This window comes from Tauraco erythrolophus, chromosome 12 (assembly GCF_009769465.1).
Source record: "Tauraco erythrolophus isolate bTauEry1 chromosome 12, bTauEry1.pri, whole genome shotgun sequence".
NCBI classification, from domain to species: Eukaryota; Metazoa; Chordata; class Aves; order Musophagiformes; family Musophagidae; genus Tauraco; species Tauraco erythrolophus.
In genome coordinates this window covers 22460490-22479718 of record NC_141476.1, presented here as the reverse complement: position 1 = coordinate 22479718, position 19229 = coordinate 22460490, and the positions used below count along the sequence as shown (strand labels likewise).

Sequence of the window (19229 nt, the reverse complement as noted above, 5' to 3'; positions counted from 1 at the left end):
TTTTTGCTTGTTCCATGCCTCTAAGCTATTAAATAGTCAGGCCAAAGACTTTGTAGCTTTGTTAAGTAGCTGGGTATAGCTCTGAACTGACTGAACTGCGTTCAGCAGGGAACATGCCGTGGTAGGGAGAGTGCTGCGTGTCTGCCTGGGCTCTGGAGGGTTTCTGGGCTCTGCTGTCCCCCTTCTTGCTTTGGCTGAAGTCCTTGAGTAGCTGTCGCAATCCAACTCTTAGGAAAGTTGGGTCCTGACCGTGTAGCATGTCCCATGTAAATTGTTTTGGTAGCTTTTAAACCAGACCTTTGATTTCTGTCTAGCAGTAACTTAAATCCTGCTAACACAACCAAATCAACTTGCAGGTCCTCCAGCAGGCCGGAGGTTGCAAGCATAGAGCCGGCAGATCAGGATGAGCGGCAGTGCTCGCAGAAGGCTGTTGTCCAGGCACGGTCCTCGCAGCCCACACGTCTAACAAGTATCATCTTTGCCGAAGATATAAGTAAGTTTTAACTTTCGTAAACACACTACTTGTTTATGGACATCCTGACATCCTCCAGGAACGAAGTAGAGATTTAAAAATGTACAAAAAAAGAAATTTCCATTCACATGCATAGTCGTTTTAGAGTTTCCGTGGGCATGTTTTTTAAGTTCTATTTGTTAAAGGCCTCAAATAGCGTTAATGGTATTAATGATACATCCAGGAAAACAGGTAATTCTTTAAAAAAAGAAAAGGAGGGGGATGTGGCTGAAAATAATTTTCAGTACATAGAATGGTTAGGGTTGGAAGAGACCTTAAAGATCCTCTAGTTCCAACCCCCCTGCCATGGGCAGGGACACCCTCCACTACACCAGGTTGCCCAAAGCCTCATGCAGCCTGGCCTTGAACACTTCCAGGGATGGGCAGACACAACTTCTCTAGGCAACCTGTTCTGGTGCCTCACCACCTTCAGAGGGAAGAATTTCTTCCTTATTTTACATAATGCAAATTCAGATGTTTTCCATTGCTGGAAATTGCCTTTGTCTGTCATAAAATTTACCTGGTTAGTTTTTATAACAACAAATAGACAAAAACAGATGGTCAATTAAATGTCTTGCGGTCACTAAACGAAGAAGTATGTAGGGGTTTATCGTCTGTGAGTAAAAGTCATTAAATTTTTGAGGACATGAGCCTTGTCTGACAGTTGCGCTGTAGAAACTCTTAATATATACTCAAGCATCTGTAACTGTTAGTGTAGATGGAAATCACTTTTTTTTTATTGTTATTTATTCTAAAGTTTGGTGAGGAAGGGAACTGCTTTTCTTGCTTGCTTAGCCACAATCACCATTTGACCAAGATATCATAGTCAAGGTCAAGACCTAGTTTCAGCTCCCTCAGTGTCAGTGTCTTGTGTCATTGTCTAAATTTGAAGTGCATTTTGTCTTATTGGTGCTCTTGATGAGCACATCCAGTGTTGCTGATGTCATGTGCTCTGTTTGATGTTTCTTCAAGTGACTGGACAAGTGCTTCGTTGTGATGCTATAGTTGATATAATTCATGACATCCAAATCGTGTCTACAACAAGAGAACTTTATCTTGAAGATTCACCACTGGAGCTAAAAATTCAGGCTTTGGATTCTGAAGGTAAGAGATTTACTAGTAGGAGGTAAAATACGTGTTTAAACTCTTAATTGTCTGATACTTGCACTGGTTTTGGTTTTGACACAATGTTAGAAGCCAAGGTCAGTAATTTAAAGGGAGTTCTCTGGATAATGCATTCAGAAACCTATTGGTTTTGTTTAAGTGTAAAATCTACACACTGCCTGAATAGGAAAATCAAACACTGCTTGATTTCCAGCAGCTTTTGCTTGCTTTTTTGCCTTGTTTTCTCAGGAAACTTAACTCTAGCACTAAGCGTATTTTTAAAAATTAGAATTTAAAACAATTAAAATAAAGATGTCAGCTCTTAGCAATTCTACCTTCAGGTAGGAGTACCAATGTAATGGAAAAAATCCCAACACTTGCCCTGTTGAAGTGTCCCATCAGGATTTAATGAGACTGAGGAAGGCTGCACAGGAATGTGAAGGGGTCTGTTCTTACTCTTTTTTTTTTTCCTTTCTCTTTATCTTTTGAGCTGATGTAGTCTAAAGAATTTTGCAAAAGGACGTTTTATCTGAGTCCAGTCAGCATACAAAAGGATGTTGAGAGATGCTGTCGAGGACCACCCACTTATTGCTTGGATTAATCTCCCTTAATTATTAAAGAAACACTTACTTGTGGGAGGTACTGTTTAGGCTCATAAAAGTCAGTGGATTTGGACCCAATGCATGATTATTTAATAGTAGCAGAAATCTGCTTTTCATACTGGCTATAGCATCGGAAAAAGAACCATGATGCTGGTAAGAATTTCATGCTTTGGTTTCAACAGTCGATTTTTATGCACACATCAACACTCACACCAATCAAATGACTTGTAGGACAACTGCTGCGCGGGAAGGAAATGATTTGTGCAGCAGCTCTAAAAGGTTGAGTTGTTTGTTTTGGATAGTTAGTGAGGCCATCCCATGTTTGTTTGTTTGTTTGTACACCATGAATGCCAGTTAGGTATGGCAATATGTTAATAATGAAAAGCAATTTCATTTTCTTATACTATGCCTAATACCAGATTCTTGGCTTGGTGTTTCCGCAAACTCTCAAGCGTGCTCAATGGACAAATTTGCCTTGGAAGCCACCCAAGTTAGAGTCTAAACAGGAGCAGTGGTTCAAAACCCACAAAGAATGTTTAATCATGACTGAAACAAGATGTTGCTTAGATGCCGTAGGACTGTAGTTCCCAATTTAAGTTTAGGGCATTGGAACGCACTCAAAAGCATTGAAAATCAGTTCTTTTGACCCAAATAACCTTGGAATCCATCCTTGGGAGACCTTTGGACATACTGGACTCTCAGTGGTCTTTTTAAAAAAAAAAAGAAAGGAAATTAAAGACCAGCATCAAATTTAAAAGTCAGAAAATTGAGTAAGGGACTTCTGAATGCTTTGGGTTTTTTTCTTAATATTCAGAAGTTGAAAAATCAATATAAAATAATTATCCAGTTCAATCAATATTGGGAAAAATCTGCTTAGGTTTGCTGAAAACGTGAAATTTGTGCCAAAAATGGGTGTCAAGCCTGTCGCAGCAGCCAGCATGAGAGGGAGAAAGAGTAGATGCTTTGTATCAGCCGTTGAATGTATACAATGTTGCAGTGACGTAGCTTTTTCCCCCTATGTAATGATGTTAGTTAGGCCCTAGGGATGTACCCAGTGTGATTTGGTTTGGGGGATTATTGCATTTTATGTTGCCAGATTATTGCATCTTCTATGGGTCAGCTCATTCATTAGTGTTGATATATCTGTAGGAATAGTTTATTTCCTTATTCTCTTCCATATATATTGTCCAGTTATTTTTTTCTAAGCTGTATTTCTTAATTGGTTGTGCTAACGCAGATTCCGTTTTGTACGTGTTTTTAATAAGCCACGCCAAATCTAAACTTGATCCCCAAATACTACTTTTCAAAGATTACTAGTGCAAGAGAGGAAGATGGTCATGGAGGTCTTTGGCCAAATTAAGTACAGAATGTAGTGGGGAAAAAAGTTGTACTATAAATTGTTTTCTTTTATCTGCTGAACTTTGCTGAAGTTATTTTATTATCATTTTATCATAATAAAATGATAAAATAACTTAACTAGACACAAGTTAAATAAGAGAAAGTCTTTAAGATGTGAGTTCACATTTCTTTGGCTATGAGTGTGCAAGGAACACTGGCTTCCTGCTCCAGTGATGAAGCAGAGCACATCGAGATGGCTGTCCTTACTTACTGGGGTTTGCTCCAGCCTTGCCAGTGAGAGCCACTTCTCTGCTGAAGCATCGCAGAGGAGCAGATCCGGGCTGGGTTACGGCTGTGGAGCAGGAGCACAAGTCACTGCTGACAGCGACATCCGAGGAGCCTGGGAGGGTAATGTTACAGCTGGGCAGGGCTCTGCAGCTCCTGTGACAGCTGTGTGATCCGGCAGGGCAGGACAGAGACATAATATAGTGCATGAGAAGCGCTGTGGTACCTGTCTGCCTCCCTGGGTGCTGCTTCTGGGAGCCTTAACACGGAGACAGCTGCTGTCCTCTGCTCTGGAGACAGCTGGTCATGTCTGCAATGAGTGAGACCCTGCATCATCTGGGGAATGCTCGTCATAGTTTGTCTGTGATAACCTGCCTTTGCCGTCGTAGTGAGGGGCTCCAGTGGGAGCCCGGCCATCCGGGTCCGATGGTGGTTCGGAGGCTGGAAGGATGGTTTCGTGCTTTTCTGCCCGTTTGCTGCAGCACTGGCTATGTCCAGGCTTGGCCTCTCCATAGTGCCATGATGGGCGTTTCTTCACTGGCCCTGTTACTTTCAGTCGGAGCAAGACAAGAGTATAATACAGCTTTGCAAAGCTAAAGCATGCATTGTTAAAGAAAGTTAAACTTGCATGCATGTTAAATAACCCAGTCTCGATCAATTTTAATTATATTGCCTTGTGTGTTTAGAGTTTTGTGCTTCAAATCCTATTTATTTGGGATTTTAGAGCTAACTGCAGTGAGTTATATAGAAATGGGAGAAACAATGTAGACTGAGTTGCATTATCTTGTCTTAAAATATTTTTGTGGCTAAAAGTGTCATAAACCTTTAAGGTTAAGAATTTGAGAATAAATTTGCTTTGATTCTTACTGTATTAATATAGATATGAATGTCAAAGGGAAAAAACAAAATGTATTTTAAAGTATAGTAAATACTGGGATTTCAGTTCCATATTTATTTGCCCCAGTGGACACTGCAATTCAGAGTAAAACTCATCTTGAAGGTTATAAAATATTTCAGATTAGCAGACCACTACACTTAAATTTAATAATGATAAATCTTGGCTTTCTGTATGTTTATTCCATTTTGCTCCTCTTTAACATTTACAGTTTCTTCTGTTTTAGTGGTTCACAGTTTTGTACAAAAAAGGTGCTCAGTTTGAGTTCCTTGAGTGAAAACTTATTCCTGTTATGGGTAAATGATGGTTATATGTCACAATATATGTGACACGTGCAGTTCATCAGTGCTGTGAAATCAAGTTACCCAAAGGGTATCTCAGATCCACATGTTTCAAAGTGAAAGATTGGTTAGCAGGGTTTTTTTCGGTGTCCTACTAATATCCAAGAAATAATGAGGTTTTTGTGGTCAAAGGGGGCAGAAGGTGGTCGGTGCCAAGGATCTCTAGGCGCTGACAAGTGGAGGATATGTGATGGCACCTGCACCTATCAGTGGACTTTGTTAAAAACATAAAGTGACGTATGGTGTTGCAAAATGTCAACAGAAAAGCCAGTTAGCAAAGATGTCTTGAATTTGCTGAAGTCAGTAAGGCAAGATAGGTTGTGATTTTAAACTGAATTCTGATAGGTATTTAGTTAAAACTCCCTCTTTTAGGAATAAAATAGATACATTTCCTAGGGAAAAAAGTCACAGTTTGTGTTCCAGGCAGACTCTATGCTTGTTATTTATTTTCATTTTCATCTGATTGTCTGGTTTACAGGAAATACTTTCAGCACATTGGCAGGGTTAGTCTTTGACTGGACGGTAGTAAAAGACACAGAGGCTGATGGCATCTCAGATTCCCACAACGCGTTACGGTAGGTTCGTTTACTTTGTTCTCAATAGTCTCACGTCCATTATGTTTGATGTGTTTAAATATTTTCCCAATCTAGGCAATTTACCGAGCTGATGCCTGAAATAGTGCTTATGGGTCAATTGTTTCAGGGATTTTTGTTTTTAAATCCCCATAGCCTGGGCACTCTCATCCCTGTTTAAATAGCCCCACCTCGCTAGCCCCACCTCACACTTGCTCAATAAATAAGCCCTAGTGCTTGTTTCATCATCTGTACTGACTCAAAAAATAAGTTAACTGGAATGTAGAAGTGCCGTATTTTGTGGAAACTTCTATCCAAAGGTCTTGAAAGTGATTTTGAGTCACTAATGAGAAGTGGTTTTCAGTGTTCCTGTATGATAGGGAAATACTCCCTGCGTTTAATGGAGGTGGAGTTCTTGCCCAAAAGTCAGAAAGTTCATCTGTGGCAGGGATAGGAATAGAATCCAGGCTGTGCAATTATGGTTTTTATTTTTTTTTCTCCTGTATCTGTCACCAGACCATCTTTGGCCTCTGTTTTGGTGTTACTGGTTTTGTATTTTATTAAGCACGTGCACCGTGTAGTTTTACAGTGGTGGCTTCATTTTTTGGTTCTTTAGTGGCTTCAAACAGAAATTTGAGTTTCCATCCTGATCAAACTCACCAGAATTGAAGAGTGCTTAGCAGTTCCTTGTGTGGGATATTTTTCAAGTTGAACTCCAAGAGTTTTATCTTTGCTCTGACACTGAACAGTGTCCACATACCAGGATGCAGTTCTCCAGCAGTATTATGCTGGTGTTCATCGCATTAAATGCCACAGTCAGTCTTGACTTTGCTCAGTGTGAATGTTGGTAGTAAAAATGCCTCCCTGGTGTACTTGAATTTGACCAGACTGCAAACACGTGAGTTTCTTTCACAAAGCAGTTTACAGTCACTTCTCGAGTACAGCTTTAGTCAAAACTTTTCTAACATATACATATATTCTAACATATACATATGACATATATATCTTACATAGCTTGTAAGATCAAATAGGTTCAAACTCATACACCAGAGGCTTCAGTTACAGAAAACATTTTCCAGAAAGATGTAGGTAGATCTTGGGACATAAACTAATGTAGGAAACTATCTGCCTTTAAAGAACCTGGCTTTACTCATATGAGGATTCTGTAACTGGAATGTGGGAAAACAAGTTCTCTTGGAGAGCAGAACGGTTAAGAGTTAACTTCCATCCTCAAACCTATGTTCCAAATACATTGGAAATGGCGTAGGAGTAGCAAAAGAGCCTCTCTGCTACGGGGTAAACACAGCCCTTGGTGAAAAAAACATGCAGGGTTGCCTGAGGAAAGCCTGTCAAGCCCATAATATGTTGGAAGCTGCAGGTGTGAGTGTGTGGCCTCGGCCAAGTGAGAGCCAGACAGCATGCTAATTTTTCAGTGGGACTTAGGATACAAGTCCTAGTCCATACGGAGCTTTTCGTTTCAGTGTAAGTATTTGCTGGAATGGGATTTCAACCAAACTGATATTGATATATCCTCTACTGTTAGCACATACTGTAAAAATGTTCTAATGGTGTTACAGCTTTGCAAAACAAATGATAAACTGTCAGAAATACGTTAATATTCATAACTCTTCTCAATATGGCTTTACTGATACTGTGGTGAAAGTGCACACAAAGCCGAACAGATCACGTGCGTGCAGAAGCTGGCAACCTTTAAAACGTGGGCCTCTTTCAATTTCTGTCCCGTTTACCCATTCATGGCAAATTCCTTTCCTCTCTGCTGTCACATCTCATTGAAACTTCCAACAGTTACTGCAAGTGTTCTGCTTGTGGGTTTTTTTTCGTAGTCGTCTATTAAATGAACCCCAGATTCTTCATATAGGTCAAAGTTATGTTCTGGTTTATTAAGCTGATGCTTTTATAAACATAAGCTTTGAGTCTTTCACATCAGTTGTTCCACAGTAATCTAGAGTTTTTGCAGTCTACACCTACTGTAAAAACTGGAGGGATCATTATAGACAACATGTGCAGTCTTCTGATATCTCTTTAAAGCCCACAAACAAGCTTCAAACAAACTTCTCTCAGACACAGACATTAGCTGCAGATATCTTGAAGAATGAGTAAAATTTGGCCATCTGGTCCCAGGCAGACATGTTAAATTTGCTTAAAAATGGAAATAGCTGGGAATAGATGGTGGTAGTGTTTCTCTGTGGGTTTACAAAGATGGGTTAACGATTTTCTATTCACTTTTCGGTTCACCTTTCAGTATACTTAAGTTCTTAGAATCCACTTACATTCCACCTTCCTATATATCGGAGATGGAAAAAGTTGCCAAGCAAGGAGATACCATTTTGGTATCTGGAATGAAAACAGGGAGTTCTAAATTAAAAGCAAGAATACAGGAAAGCGTCTATAAGGTAAGAAACTTGCATTTTTTAATTTATTTTTTTATTATTTAGTCTTACAGCCCAATGTTACGGGAGTACTGTAACTGTAACCTGCCTTATTGTTCCCATTGTGGATATCAGTGCTGCATCTCTCTCTTACTGGCTTGACAAAAGATGTTTGTGTCACAAAAGATGACAGTGCTGCTCCTGATCACCTCAAAAGGGTTGGAGCGGTTCCCTCACCCAGCACGGCGCACGTGAGGGAACCAGAGATCGCTTCAGAACCTCACACTCTGACAAAGGCCCTGCGGTGGGAGAATACCCTTCAAATACTTCTGTACAATTTCATTATTCCTGATAGTCATTTATATTTTTTATTTATATATAGAACTAGAATCATGCTGGATAGGGCATTGGCCCTTGAGGTCTTTTTAAAAATAACCAACTCGAACACTTTAGCTTTTTTTTTTTTGCAATAAATAAATAGCTAGAACAAGGATTGCTGTATTGGTTATCCCTTTATTTCCTGTTGTGCTTGAAATAGGCGTCATACGAATACTTTGTTAGTATCTGATTCTACCTCACTAGATTCTGGTCTCCAAGGAAGGGCTTTGGGATCAGCATGTCAGTGCCACAAGGGTGTTAAACAGTAGTGCTGGCGCTCTTCCCAGCTGTGATGTCAATCCATGTTGTTTCCTTCTTTGTCACTTGCAGTGACTGAGTTTTTCATTTAACCTATGTTCCAAATACATTGGAAATGGCGTAGGAGTAGCAAAAGAGACTCTCTGCTAGACAACTCTAGTAAGAGTTGTTTTTCTCTTAATAGAATTTACAAACACCTGAGAGAGTTTTTGTGGGTTATCACTTAGAGGAATACTTGGCATTGTGCTAGTTTCAACTTGATAGTGCACCTTAAAAAACCCCTTGTATAAAATGGTGGGCTGTGCTGAAGTTCATCTCATATCTTCAGTCTGGTTTTGCAGATTTATGTTACTACATGTTGTACTTCATGTTTTTGCATAAAGCAGAATTGCCCTGGACTATCTAACCCATACCTGTAAAAATGCTCTATGAAAATATTATCTAAATATATTTAGTACTGGTAACGTAGCACAAACAATAGTGCATGTGAAGAGTTGTATTTTTCTTACCATTCTGCCTTGGATAATTGTGCTGAATGTAGTTACTCTACACGATATCAGTCTGACTTTTTTTTTCTTGAATGCTTGTAGCTTGATTCGTTTTATGGTTTAATATTTATTTTTCTGAATTAGTTTTGAGCTGATACTGTAAGTGAAATTGGAATCTCATTGTTCCATTTGCAATTTTTTATGGCTTGCTGGTTAGTAGTTCCTTTAAATCTTTCTCTGCTGCCAGACTGCACGTTTTCAGTTAACATCCCTCAAACAACTGTAATAGAATTTATACAATTATCTATTGTATTCCTAATTTAATAGACCAATGAGTTTGATACAGATTCCTCAGTCAAGTTCTAATGGGTGAGTTATATGGAGGCACCATGTTTTACAGTAGGGAAAATAAATTTCTAAATGTCTGAATAGTCACTGTGCATCTATCTCGAGTTTTTCTGTATACTTCAGAGAACTGAACTGAAACAATGTCCATACAGATTTGATTTTTCTTTCTTCTGCCTTGCACAGTATGCACAGAGCAGATCTCTGTACCATTCGTTGTCCCTTGCATTTCCCTGTTGTGACAAAATGTCAGATGATAATAAAGAGCCAATTACAGCAAGTAATATTTTTCACTTGCAGATTGTAAGGTATTGCTTCATGGTCTATTTCAAACAAATGAACTGCTTTAAATGTGGCTGCTTTTTCTTTCTTCCCCCCTCAATCAACAGCATGTACATCCTGCAGAAGTCAGATTGCTTATTTTGGAAAACATCCTTTTAAATCCAGCATATGACGTTTATCTTCTGGTAGGAACATCAGTTCAGTACAAAGTTCAGAAAATAAGGCAAGGGAAGATTACAGGTTTGTCCTTTTTTCTTTTTTTTTTTTTTGTTTCGTTTTTAATGTCTTGTATGAATTTTTAACTGCTGAGAAATTTTTAATTGTGTTTAAACTACTTTGTTAATATTTAATACTGTTTTCCTAAACCACATGATGATGCAGCTGTATAGTTTTTCCGTAAAAAAAAATATTTTGTCTGTAAAGGATATAGTCTAGCAGGTTTGTCAAGGACATGAAGGTAAGCAGTTAACACTCATTTTACACGTTGACTAAGAAACTGTGTCTGACTTAGTTAAGTCAAATTTAGACTAGTAACTTTTCTAACAGAAAAAGTTTTCTTGACAAATGGATTTGCTCTGCTCCTACAAGGGTGGGTTGGCTGGCTTTAGGTCCGTTTAAAAGTGTGGAAGGTTGTAACTCCATCTGTTGCTTATAAGGAGCTGGTGCTAGTAATGACTTTTTTTTTTTTCTCTTTACTTTAAGAAACTAGATAAGAACTGTTTTACTAGGCTAGTAAACGAGGTTCACTACATCAGCTAGTAGTGCAGAATGCAGTGGCAGAAATCGTCAGTAACTCGTAGAAAGTAGTTTGACCAATCTTGAAGCTGGGAATGAATTGGATGTTAGATCTAAACAGTGGGATTACATTAGTTGGAAACTGCAGCTTCAAAGAAATCAAAGTTAGGTGAGAAGTTTGTTTGGTGTGTGTGTTGATATAATCACAGAAAGACTGTTTCTACAAGACATTAAAAATACTGATTTAATGTGTGCACTAGGCATCAATAAAAATTAATCAGCAATAATTAGCAGCATCCAAACACTGCCACACTTGCGTTTATTGTTTCCTATGTTGCCTTGTTTTCTGTGCAGAATTAACGATGCCGTCTGATCAGTATGAACTGCAGCTGCAGAACAACGTACTCAGTCCCGAGGGAGATCCAGCTTGGCAGGTTGCCAAGCTGGACCAGGCAACCTCGGTTGTAACTGCATTGCAGCAGGGACAGACTAACCTCGTACTTGGGCACAAGAGTATCCTTCCTAGCTGGTGCTTTTCCATCCAGATCTTCGTGGCAGGAGACACTTTCCACCCCGTGCAGCACAAAAAGATAAAATTACCCACGTTTGTACCAGTAGTCTTGAAAATTGGGAGCACCTGGTGGAGGCATAGAAAGCAGCACGGCTGTGAATTCTGTCTTAACAGAGTCTCCTGATGCCTTGAAATGTTCTAGAAATTAGGTTGGCAAAAGATCAGTTAAATCATGTCTGTGCCCTTCAGTCGGTGTGGAAATGTGGTGGGGTTTTATTTAATTTGTACGTTTAGAGCATTATATTCTCTAGTAGAATCTCTCCAAAATGCTCACTGTCTTTCAGAGTAGCGGGATAACATTTATTTTCAGTGTACAATCAGCTTTAAATATCCAAAGAGGCACAAGGAGCCCCAGGAACAAGCTGATCTTTACTTTTGCCAAAACTTTTCTGTTCCTTTACTGAGACTTCAGGTATTCGAATGCAAGGGGTTTCCAGACTGCCAAACAGCACTATCTACGTTGTGAATCCTGGGTATTTAGGTTGGTTCTGGCTGCAATTTTCCTAATTGCTTAATTTCTTGTCTTGTTTTTGTGTTGGTGTTTTACCGTGTGTATATACACAATTCCATTTCTCATGTTACTTTTCATAGAAAAGTAATTTTATTCATAAAAGTAGCTCAATGCAAAATAAGTTTAGTAGTAATTATTTGTTTCTTTTCTTTCATCTCTATATTCAGCAGCTTAAAACAATGCACGTGTATCTTCAAAGTGTGGGATTCAGAAGCAAAATGCTTATATCCAGTTGGTAAAGAGGCTGTTGGTTTGTGCTCTTCAACATTTCCTGTTTTGTAGGATTTACAGTTCATCCAGGTGACAGATGGGTCCTAGAAACAGGCAGACTTTATGAAATTACCATTGAAGTGTATGATAAATCAAGCAATAAAGTATATTTATCTGATGTAAGTTGAAATGTTGATATACTTCTGAATGTCTGTCTCCTAAATCCTGGCTTGCTTTGAAATTAGTTGAGCAGTTTATTTACATTGCGTTAGGCCATTTCAAAGTGTGTTGTTTTCTTTCCTTTTTTCCCTTTGTTTTGTTGTTGTTGTTGGTTTCTGGGGTTTGTTGTTTTTGTTTTTTTGTTGTGTTTTTTTTTTTTAAATAAGGCACTCTGAGTTCATTCATGTGGAAGTGCCCATTGGACTCTAAGTGCTGTAGAAAAAACTGGAAGAAGTTGGACAATGTACTTCAAACGTACCATAGGCATTGCACTGGGAATTGCAAACCAGTGTAACTACTGGAGAGCAGTACTCATACGGCGCTTCATCTCATCAGTGCCCCCTAAATAGAACGTTATCATGGCTAAAGGCAACCTTTCTTGGTAAAGAATGAGATGGAAGGTGGGCGAAACACTCCTGAGGAGCTACCTGCTCCCTTTCAGTTGATTATAGGAAAAGCTGAGATGATTAGCCAGCATTAAAACACTTTGCTGTTTGGTAGTTAAATAAGAGAAATTCTAGGTACTAGGTACCAAATATACATTGCTTTTAAAAAAAGTAAAGTAAAAAAAAATAAATAGTTCATTTGCAAGCAGAAAAATGTCATTAAATTATTGCTTTTCAGAATATTGAGTTTATGTGAATGGTATTTTATTCACACTTATCCGCTTCCTGAGGTGTAGATCTGAGTTTGAGCTAGATCTCAGAACTGTGCTGTTGGGGCAGTATATTTGCATGTTCTTCCTCTTTTGTGTTTAAGAGTAACAAAATCGAGAAATTATTGTAAAATATGAATTATTTAGTGGTGTAAATATTGGTACTTTTCATGTTAAATGACATGTTGCTGATAATTTAAAAAAGCAAATATTTTCTGTGGAGTTAATGCTGTGTCTAAAAGATACAATGTTGTTGAAAGGCTGAAAGTTTCATAGAGAAAAATTCTTGTTCAGTTTCAGATAAGTTTCTTTGAACTATGTTATTAAACAATTATTTTCTTATTGATTTGTTGCTAATATGTTCATGACTGTCTGTACAGTATTAACGTCAGTTACCTGTGGCAATATATATTCTGGTTTTAGAATATCAGAATTAATACAAAGCTGTCAAAAGAATATTTTGAGGTGCTGAAGTCATCTCTGAATGGATCATATCATCATGTGAAAGCAATAAAGAAGGGTCAGACCGTTATTGATGCTGCACTGACATCAGTAGTAGATCAGGTATGTTTTTATAAAAACCTTTCTGCTTTACTGGTAGACCTAAAAGTAATTTACTTGTGCAGTAGTGACTTAGTAGTGGTATAGTAAAAGGAAACCTAAGAATTATATGAATCTAAGCTGTCTTTGTTTAAACAGATTAAGAACCAAATTCTAAAATCCTTACTTCAGGAAAACTGTCAATTAAGTCAACAGAGGATTTGCTTAAATAAAGACACTGGGGTTTTGCTACCGAGCATGTGGCAAACACCTGTTGAACTGGTGGTGCACAGCACTGATGATTTTTTTTCATGGCAGATACTTAGTGGGCACACATTGTTTCCTTGTGCTGGTGCAAAGGTCCCCTCATGTTCTCTGAGTGGATTTTACAATTTATTGTGGTAGGATCATCAGTGTCATACCCTGGCCTGGTTCTGCATTCAGTTACATTTGGAAAGTTTTCTGTTCTTTGGTAAGTGATGTTAAATGCTGGAATGAAAATCTGCCAAATGTATCAGCCTGCAAATTTCTTCAAATTAATATTCATTAACTTTCTGCTAGTTGGGCAGGCTGCTGAATGTACGGCTAACTAGGGCACATGGTGTGAAAGTGATTTGCTTTTGCTTGAAACTTGGAAAAATTCAACACTTCAACCCATATGCTGTGAAATCGTTTTAGTGATTCCTTGAGTAGGATTGAGCAGATCCTTGTATATGATAAGCTGTGCTGATTCTCTGTGTTAGAGAAGTGTTCTTGAGTAAAATGAGGTCTACCGAAAGCTGTTCCAGTGTTCCTGCAGAACCCCAGTAAGAAACAGTATGTTGTGCCAGAGGGTTCTGGCGTTGCAGTTACAGCAAAGCTGTAAAGGCTGGTATTTTGGGATGGGTTTAGGAATGAGTCTTTTAGGCTGGGTTTCATCTTCAGCTGCTGCAGAGTTGAATGAGCAAAGAGTAAATGCAGGTGTGGAGTTGCCAAATAAGTTCTCCAGACCAAGTCTTAAAAACTAGGAGTGTTGAAAGAGAGTATTTCTCGTTGCTGTTTGCCTTTTAAATTAACATGAGCACCTGTATCTCCGTAGTAATGCTACTCATTTAATAGTAGCACACTTTGCTGCGATGAGCTGACTATTTGCTCACAAGTAACGCTGTCCTTAAGTGATCCTAAATACTTGCTTTCCTTTCTCTGGGATGTTTTCTACAACTTGTCATATATATAAGGACTAAATATTAATTCTAGGAAGCACTGTGATCCCACTTATAATACTGTGCTGTTGCTTTTTTGTAGGACGGAGGTGTTCATACACTACCAGTTGCAGTGCGAAACCAGCAAGATGTTGAAATATATGTTCCCATAGTTCTTTCACCCAGCATTTTGACGTTTCCTTGGCAGCCAAAAGCAGGAGTCTACCAGTACACCATACAGGTATGCCAAAGAAGTATCTAAATGCAGGAAGTAGTGCTCAAGCAGGCACATTGAAGCCTGTAACCACTTATATAGAGTTGACTTCGGGTACTTCAGGCACAGCGATATCCAAAACTTTATTTGAAGGAGTTTCGTTAGCTGAGAGAGTTGGGGCTGTTCAGCCTGGAGAAGAGAAGGCTCCGGGGAGATCTTATAGCAGCTTTCCAGTACCTAAAGGGGGCCTACAGGAAAGCTGGAGAGGGACATTTTACAAGGGCATGTAGTGATAGGACAAGGGGCAATGGATTTAAACTGAAAGAGGGGAGATTTCGATTAGATAGAAGGAAGACATTTTTTACATTGAGGGTGGTGAGGCAGTGGAACAGGTTGCCTGGAGAAGTTGTGTCTGCCCCATCCCTGGAAGTGTTCAAGGCCAGGTTGGATGAGGCTTTGGGCAACCTGGTGTAGTGGAGGATTTCTCTGCCCATGGCAGGGGGGTTGGAACTAGATGATCTTTAAGGTCCCTTCCAACTCTAACCATTCTGTGATTCTATGTTAGTTGCACTAATTAATGTGTAGTTCAAAAAAATGACACAGGAAACCAACAAACATAAAAACTCCACTGACTTTCACCTCTTGTCTTTCATTCACTTCCTCTCTCCCTCACACCGCGCCACACAAGTACGCACGGAGTGGTTTGAAATTACAGAAAAGATCCTGGGTCCAAACCTTCATAGTAATGGTTAGAGACTGCCCCTTACTGTAAAGGGCTGGAAGTGTGGGAGCGTGAATGGGAGTGTGACGTGACTGCGGGAAGGGCATGGCGAGATCAGTGAGCAGCACCCTCTCAGACCTGGACACCAGCATCCTTCGCTTGCCACACATCTCATGCTCCTGACAAAGACTTATAGGGAGGGACGAAGGCCTCAGTCTCATGTACAGAGTGTCCTTTTAAAGGGACTTTTTTCTTAATATTTCTAATGTGTGTCTTTGCACCCATCCTGCCAATCCTTCCATACATTTCATGAAGCAAACGGCTCGTCTTCCAGTGTCCAAAGTATAGTCTGACTGGAGAAAACGTTGTGCTTTCTGACCCCAGACTCTTCTCCCAGTGCAATGATACCCAGATCTTGCACTCAAGTGTTTCATGCACAGTTCCTACATGTCTCTTTTAGCATGAAGGAGTACTGAGTTTTGGGTCTGTCTTTGAGTTAAACAGTACAGAAAAGAGGCAGCAGGACACATGGTGCCTGAAGTAAACAAATCAATCTGCTAGGGATGGAATGGCATTCTCTTGTCTAGAAGTTAACACCATTGAGTTTAGTGGTGCCATCTGTACTTTTAATTTCTGTGGGATTAGAGTTTGGTTAAGGTCATGCCATACCACAGTTGCATGTATCATCAAATATCTCACTAGAGAACATTCTTTCGTGTTACTCCAATAACATCATCAGTATTCTTACTTTTCTGTGATTTTTTTTTTTCATTAACAACATAAAAAGTTTTTTTCTTTCAACATTTAAATTCGTGTGCATTTACCGAAACTGAGAAGGTTTTTGCAATCTGCCCATTCACCAGTCCTAGTGGTTGTTTACAATAGCCAGCACACAGCTTGACTGTTGTTCCTGTCTGTAGATTAGTGTTTGCCTCCTACTCGGTTTTGGAGTCAGGCTATTTTAAATAGTGAATAGACTTTTTCTGAAAATAAGTTGAAAGGGATTTTTGGATCTAGCTAAATTTTGTTTATAGCTAAAATAACTCCTTCCAGATGGTATCAGAATGACTTTTAGGTTTTACTTTGTCAGCTGTCTGTGTTTTTGTTGATTGCTTTGTTCATATTTGTGCTAATAAGATGACTTCTATGGCAAGTGAAAAAGGAAAAAAAAAAAAGATATTTCCTTCCTTCCTTCCATGCATTAGAGAAGTGAAGTGCCATCTTTGTGAAGTTAAGTACATGGAGGTTATTTTTTTTTTTTCTAGTGGGGGCATTGCTGTCACTGGTAACAGTTTGTGGAGTGGAGTTCAGCTAACAGGCTGTGGATAATGATGAGACTGAAATAGAAACTGGTTTATCCTTTCTCTGCTCAGTGCAAACTGATTGCTAGAGAGAAAAAACGTAGTAATGCCTCTGGTTTGTATGGCAGGGAGATGTGACTCTATAGGGTATTTCTGGTTTATATTTTCTGCTCATTTCCCTGTTTTAATTGAACATATCTTCAGAAAGCGTTCTGAGCTTTTACATTTTTTATATGTTTCTCGCCACATCCCATGTGTCTCATTCTGTCACACAGTTACCTGTTATCCATTTGTCTTTGTCCAGTGCTCTTTCTGTTACCAGGTTATGTACCTCCTTATGGGAAGGAAAAAGGGAAATGACTGTCCTTTTGGGTTTGGGGTGGGTTTTTTTTGTTTAGTTTTTTTGGTAAAAGTTATTAGCTAAGCTCCTGCATAATTTAGATTTGTTTATTTTTCCACACTGTCCTTCTAGACAAGATTTATCATCTTGTCCATTTTTAGTTTAATTATGAAATGGGTTAGAGCAAATGCTGTTCACCCTTGGTTTACTGTGATGGAACTTTGAAATTTATTTTGGAGTGTGCAAGTCTTTTTTTTTTATAGCTCGCTTTAAAAATGCAGAATTCTCAGCATACCTTTCTGCACAGTATTTGTCTCAACAGACGCTTCCTATAGCTCACAATAATGATGTTTAAAACCTATACATTTGACAGTATTGTAAGTGTTACGTTTCTTCAGAAACTAGTATTACATATCCAGGAGGTCAGTGTTCTACTTGTGCTGGCAAAATGCTTTTTGGCCCTTCACTTGACAAAATATGAACCTGCAGCAGATACAACTCTGTCCTGGCTGCCAGGTGTTCATACTGTGGGTGTAATAGTTGGTCTCTTGATGTGGACAATAATACCAAGTAACTAGTTCCCACCCTTCTGTAGAATATAGAAATAGAATTCCACTCAAGTTCTAATCATGAACTATGCCTTCAAGAAGTGGCAGCTCTAGGAAAAGGGTGGCAGTTTTGTGGGGTTTTTTTGTTTTTTGTTGGTTTGGGTTTTTTTTTAATGGGAATCTGCATGATAAACCTGAGCTTATAGGTTTGGCAGCTACTGACTCCTTCCTTGGAAAGCCATTTTGGGAGCGTAGCCCGTATGGTTTGCAGACCCTCGCAGTACTTGTGGCAAGAGTGCACACGTTCCATACGTGCCTACCGCTCGTTTCTTGACTGCTGAGTTGCTGAAGCAGCATATTTGTTGAATGGCTGCAGGTAGACTTGCTGATTTTCAGCATAAAAATTAAGTAGTAATGCCAAGAAGTAAGTGACTTTTTTTGCTTTTTTCCCCTCTTGCCTCGTTCCCTCCCTGTCTCCCACTTTCTTTTTTCTTCCCTTTAGATCCCTTAACAATTCCCATTGAAAGAAGCTAGTCGGTTCAGAGTGTCAGGTTAGCAGCTCTGAGACCCAAAATCAGCACTTGGGCTGTCAGCAACAGAGAAACAGTAGGAGTTTTCGAAAGTACAGTAATCCCACGTGCCAGGGCTCTGGTGTGCCCGTTTGTGAAACGCTCTGCTGACTGTAAGCACTATCAGTCGCTGGGAGTTGTGAGCAGCTGAGAGAGAGATATTTGGGTTAGCAGCACTGGTGAGCACATAGGATATGTGTGTGAAGAAAGCTGAAATTAAAATGAATTAAGGGTGATAATCTTCTCGTCTCTTACTTGGCCTTGCCTATTTGAAAGTTATGAGGAGTTATTTTATTTGTATTTCCTGAATAATAGCATTGTTGTTGCTCAGTGTGTCCCTGGTTTTCATGCAAGATATTCAAAGACTTGACAGCTAGGAAATGTCAGAACCATATACTTCATAAAACATTTGAAAGATTTTTCTCTCTGTATTCTAGGCTCATGGAGGAAGTGGAAATTTCAGCTGGTCCTATTCTAACCAGGCAGTTGCTACAGTGACAGTCAAAGGGGTGATGACAACTGGAAGTGATATTGGCGTCTGTGTTATTCAGGCCATTGATGTTCAGAATCCATTGCATTATGGAGAAATGAAGGTAAAACTCTTATTTTCCCTGATCGCTCTTGAATATAGCTTCTGGAAACAGTGAAGAAGCTGAGAAGGCCGTAGACATTCCCCTTTCCAAAATGTTCCCAAGAGATTTCCCTGCCTGCCCTGTGGCAGGTTAAGTGATCAGTTTCAGAATTTTTGCTTTTGAGGATTCAAGCTCTGCCACTGCACTAACTGTAGTCCCATTTTGCCCCTTGCTTGTTTCCTTGGCAAGTCTGTTTCCTTGTTGAAAGCTTTGAGTGCAAGAAGGAACTTGCCATTTGCTACTGGCCTAGCCATCTAAGCAGACCAGCCAAACTAAAAATGCCTTCTGCAGGGTAAGAGGTGGGTCTTGTCCCTCGATATAAAATGATGACAGATATCATCTGGATATGTAAGGAAATTCCTGCCTGGAGAAGTGGCTGAAATGCTGTACAGTGCTGCATAAGGATACCAAAACTGGCCAAGAAGAATTATCGTTTAGGAAAACTAGGAGATAATGGGAATGAAAAATGCACCTCTCAAAAGGGATTTTGTGG

The 19229-nt window shown here is 39.3% G+C and overlaps 1 protein-coding gene across 1 annotated transcript in view; it reads left to right on the top strand.

Annotated features, from left to right (window-relative positions):
* Nucleotides 1–19229, top strand: part of LOC104379893 (nuclear pore membrane glycoprotein 210) — a 64256-nt gene that overhangs the window by 9505 nt on the left and 35522 nt on the right. The window contains 11 exon segments of the mRNA XM_086618819.1: nucleotides 357–493; nucleotides 1484–1615; nucleotides 5555–5651; nucleotides 7912–8062; nucleotides 9897–10029; nucleotides 10879–11037; nucleotides 11508–11576; nucleotides 11889–11995; nucleotides 13114–13254; nucleotides 14515–14652; nucleotides 18542–18697. Of these exon segments, the coding sequence (XP_086474945.1) occupies nucleotides 357–493; nucleotides 1484–1615; nucleotides 5555–5651; nucleotides 7912–8062; nucleotides 9897–10029; nucleotides 10879–11037; nucleotides 11508–11576; nucleotides 11889–11995; nucleotides 13114–13254; nucleotides 14515–14652; nucleotides 18542–18697 (1420 nt within the window).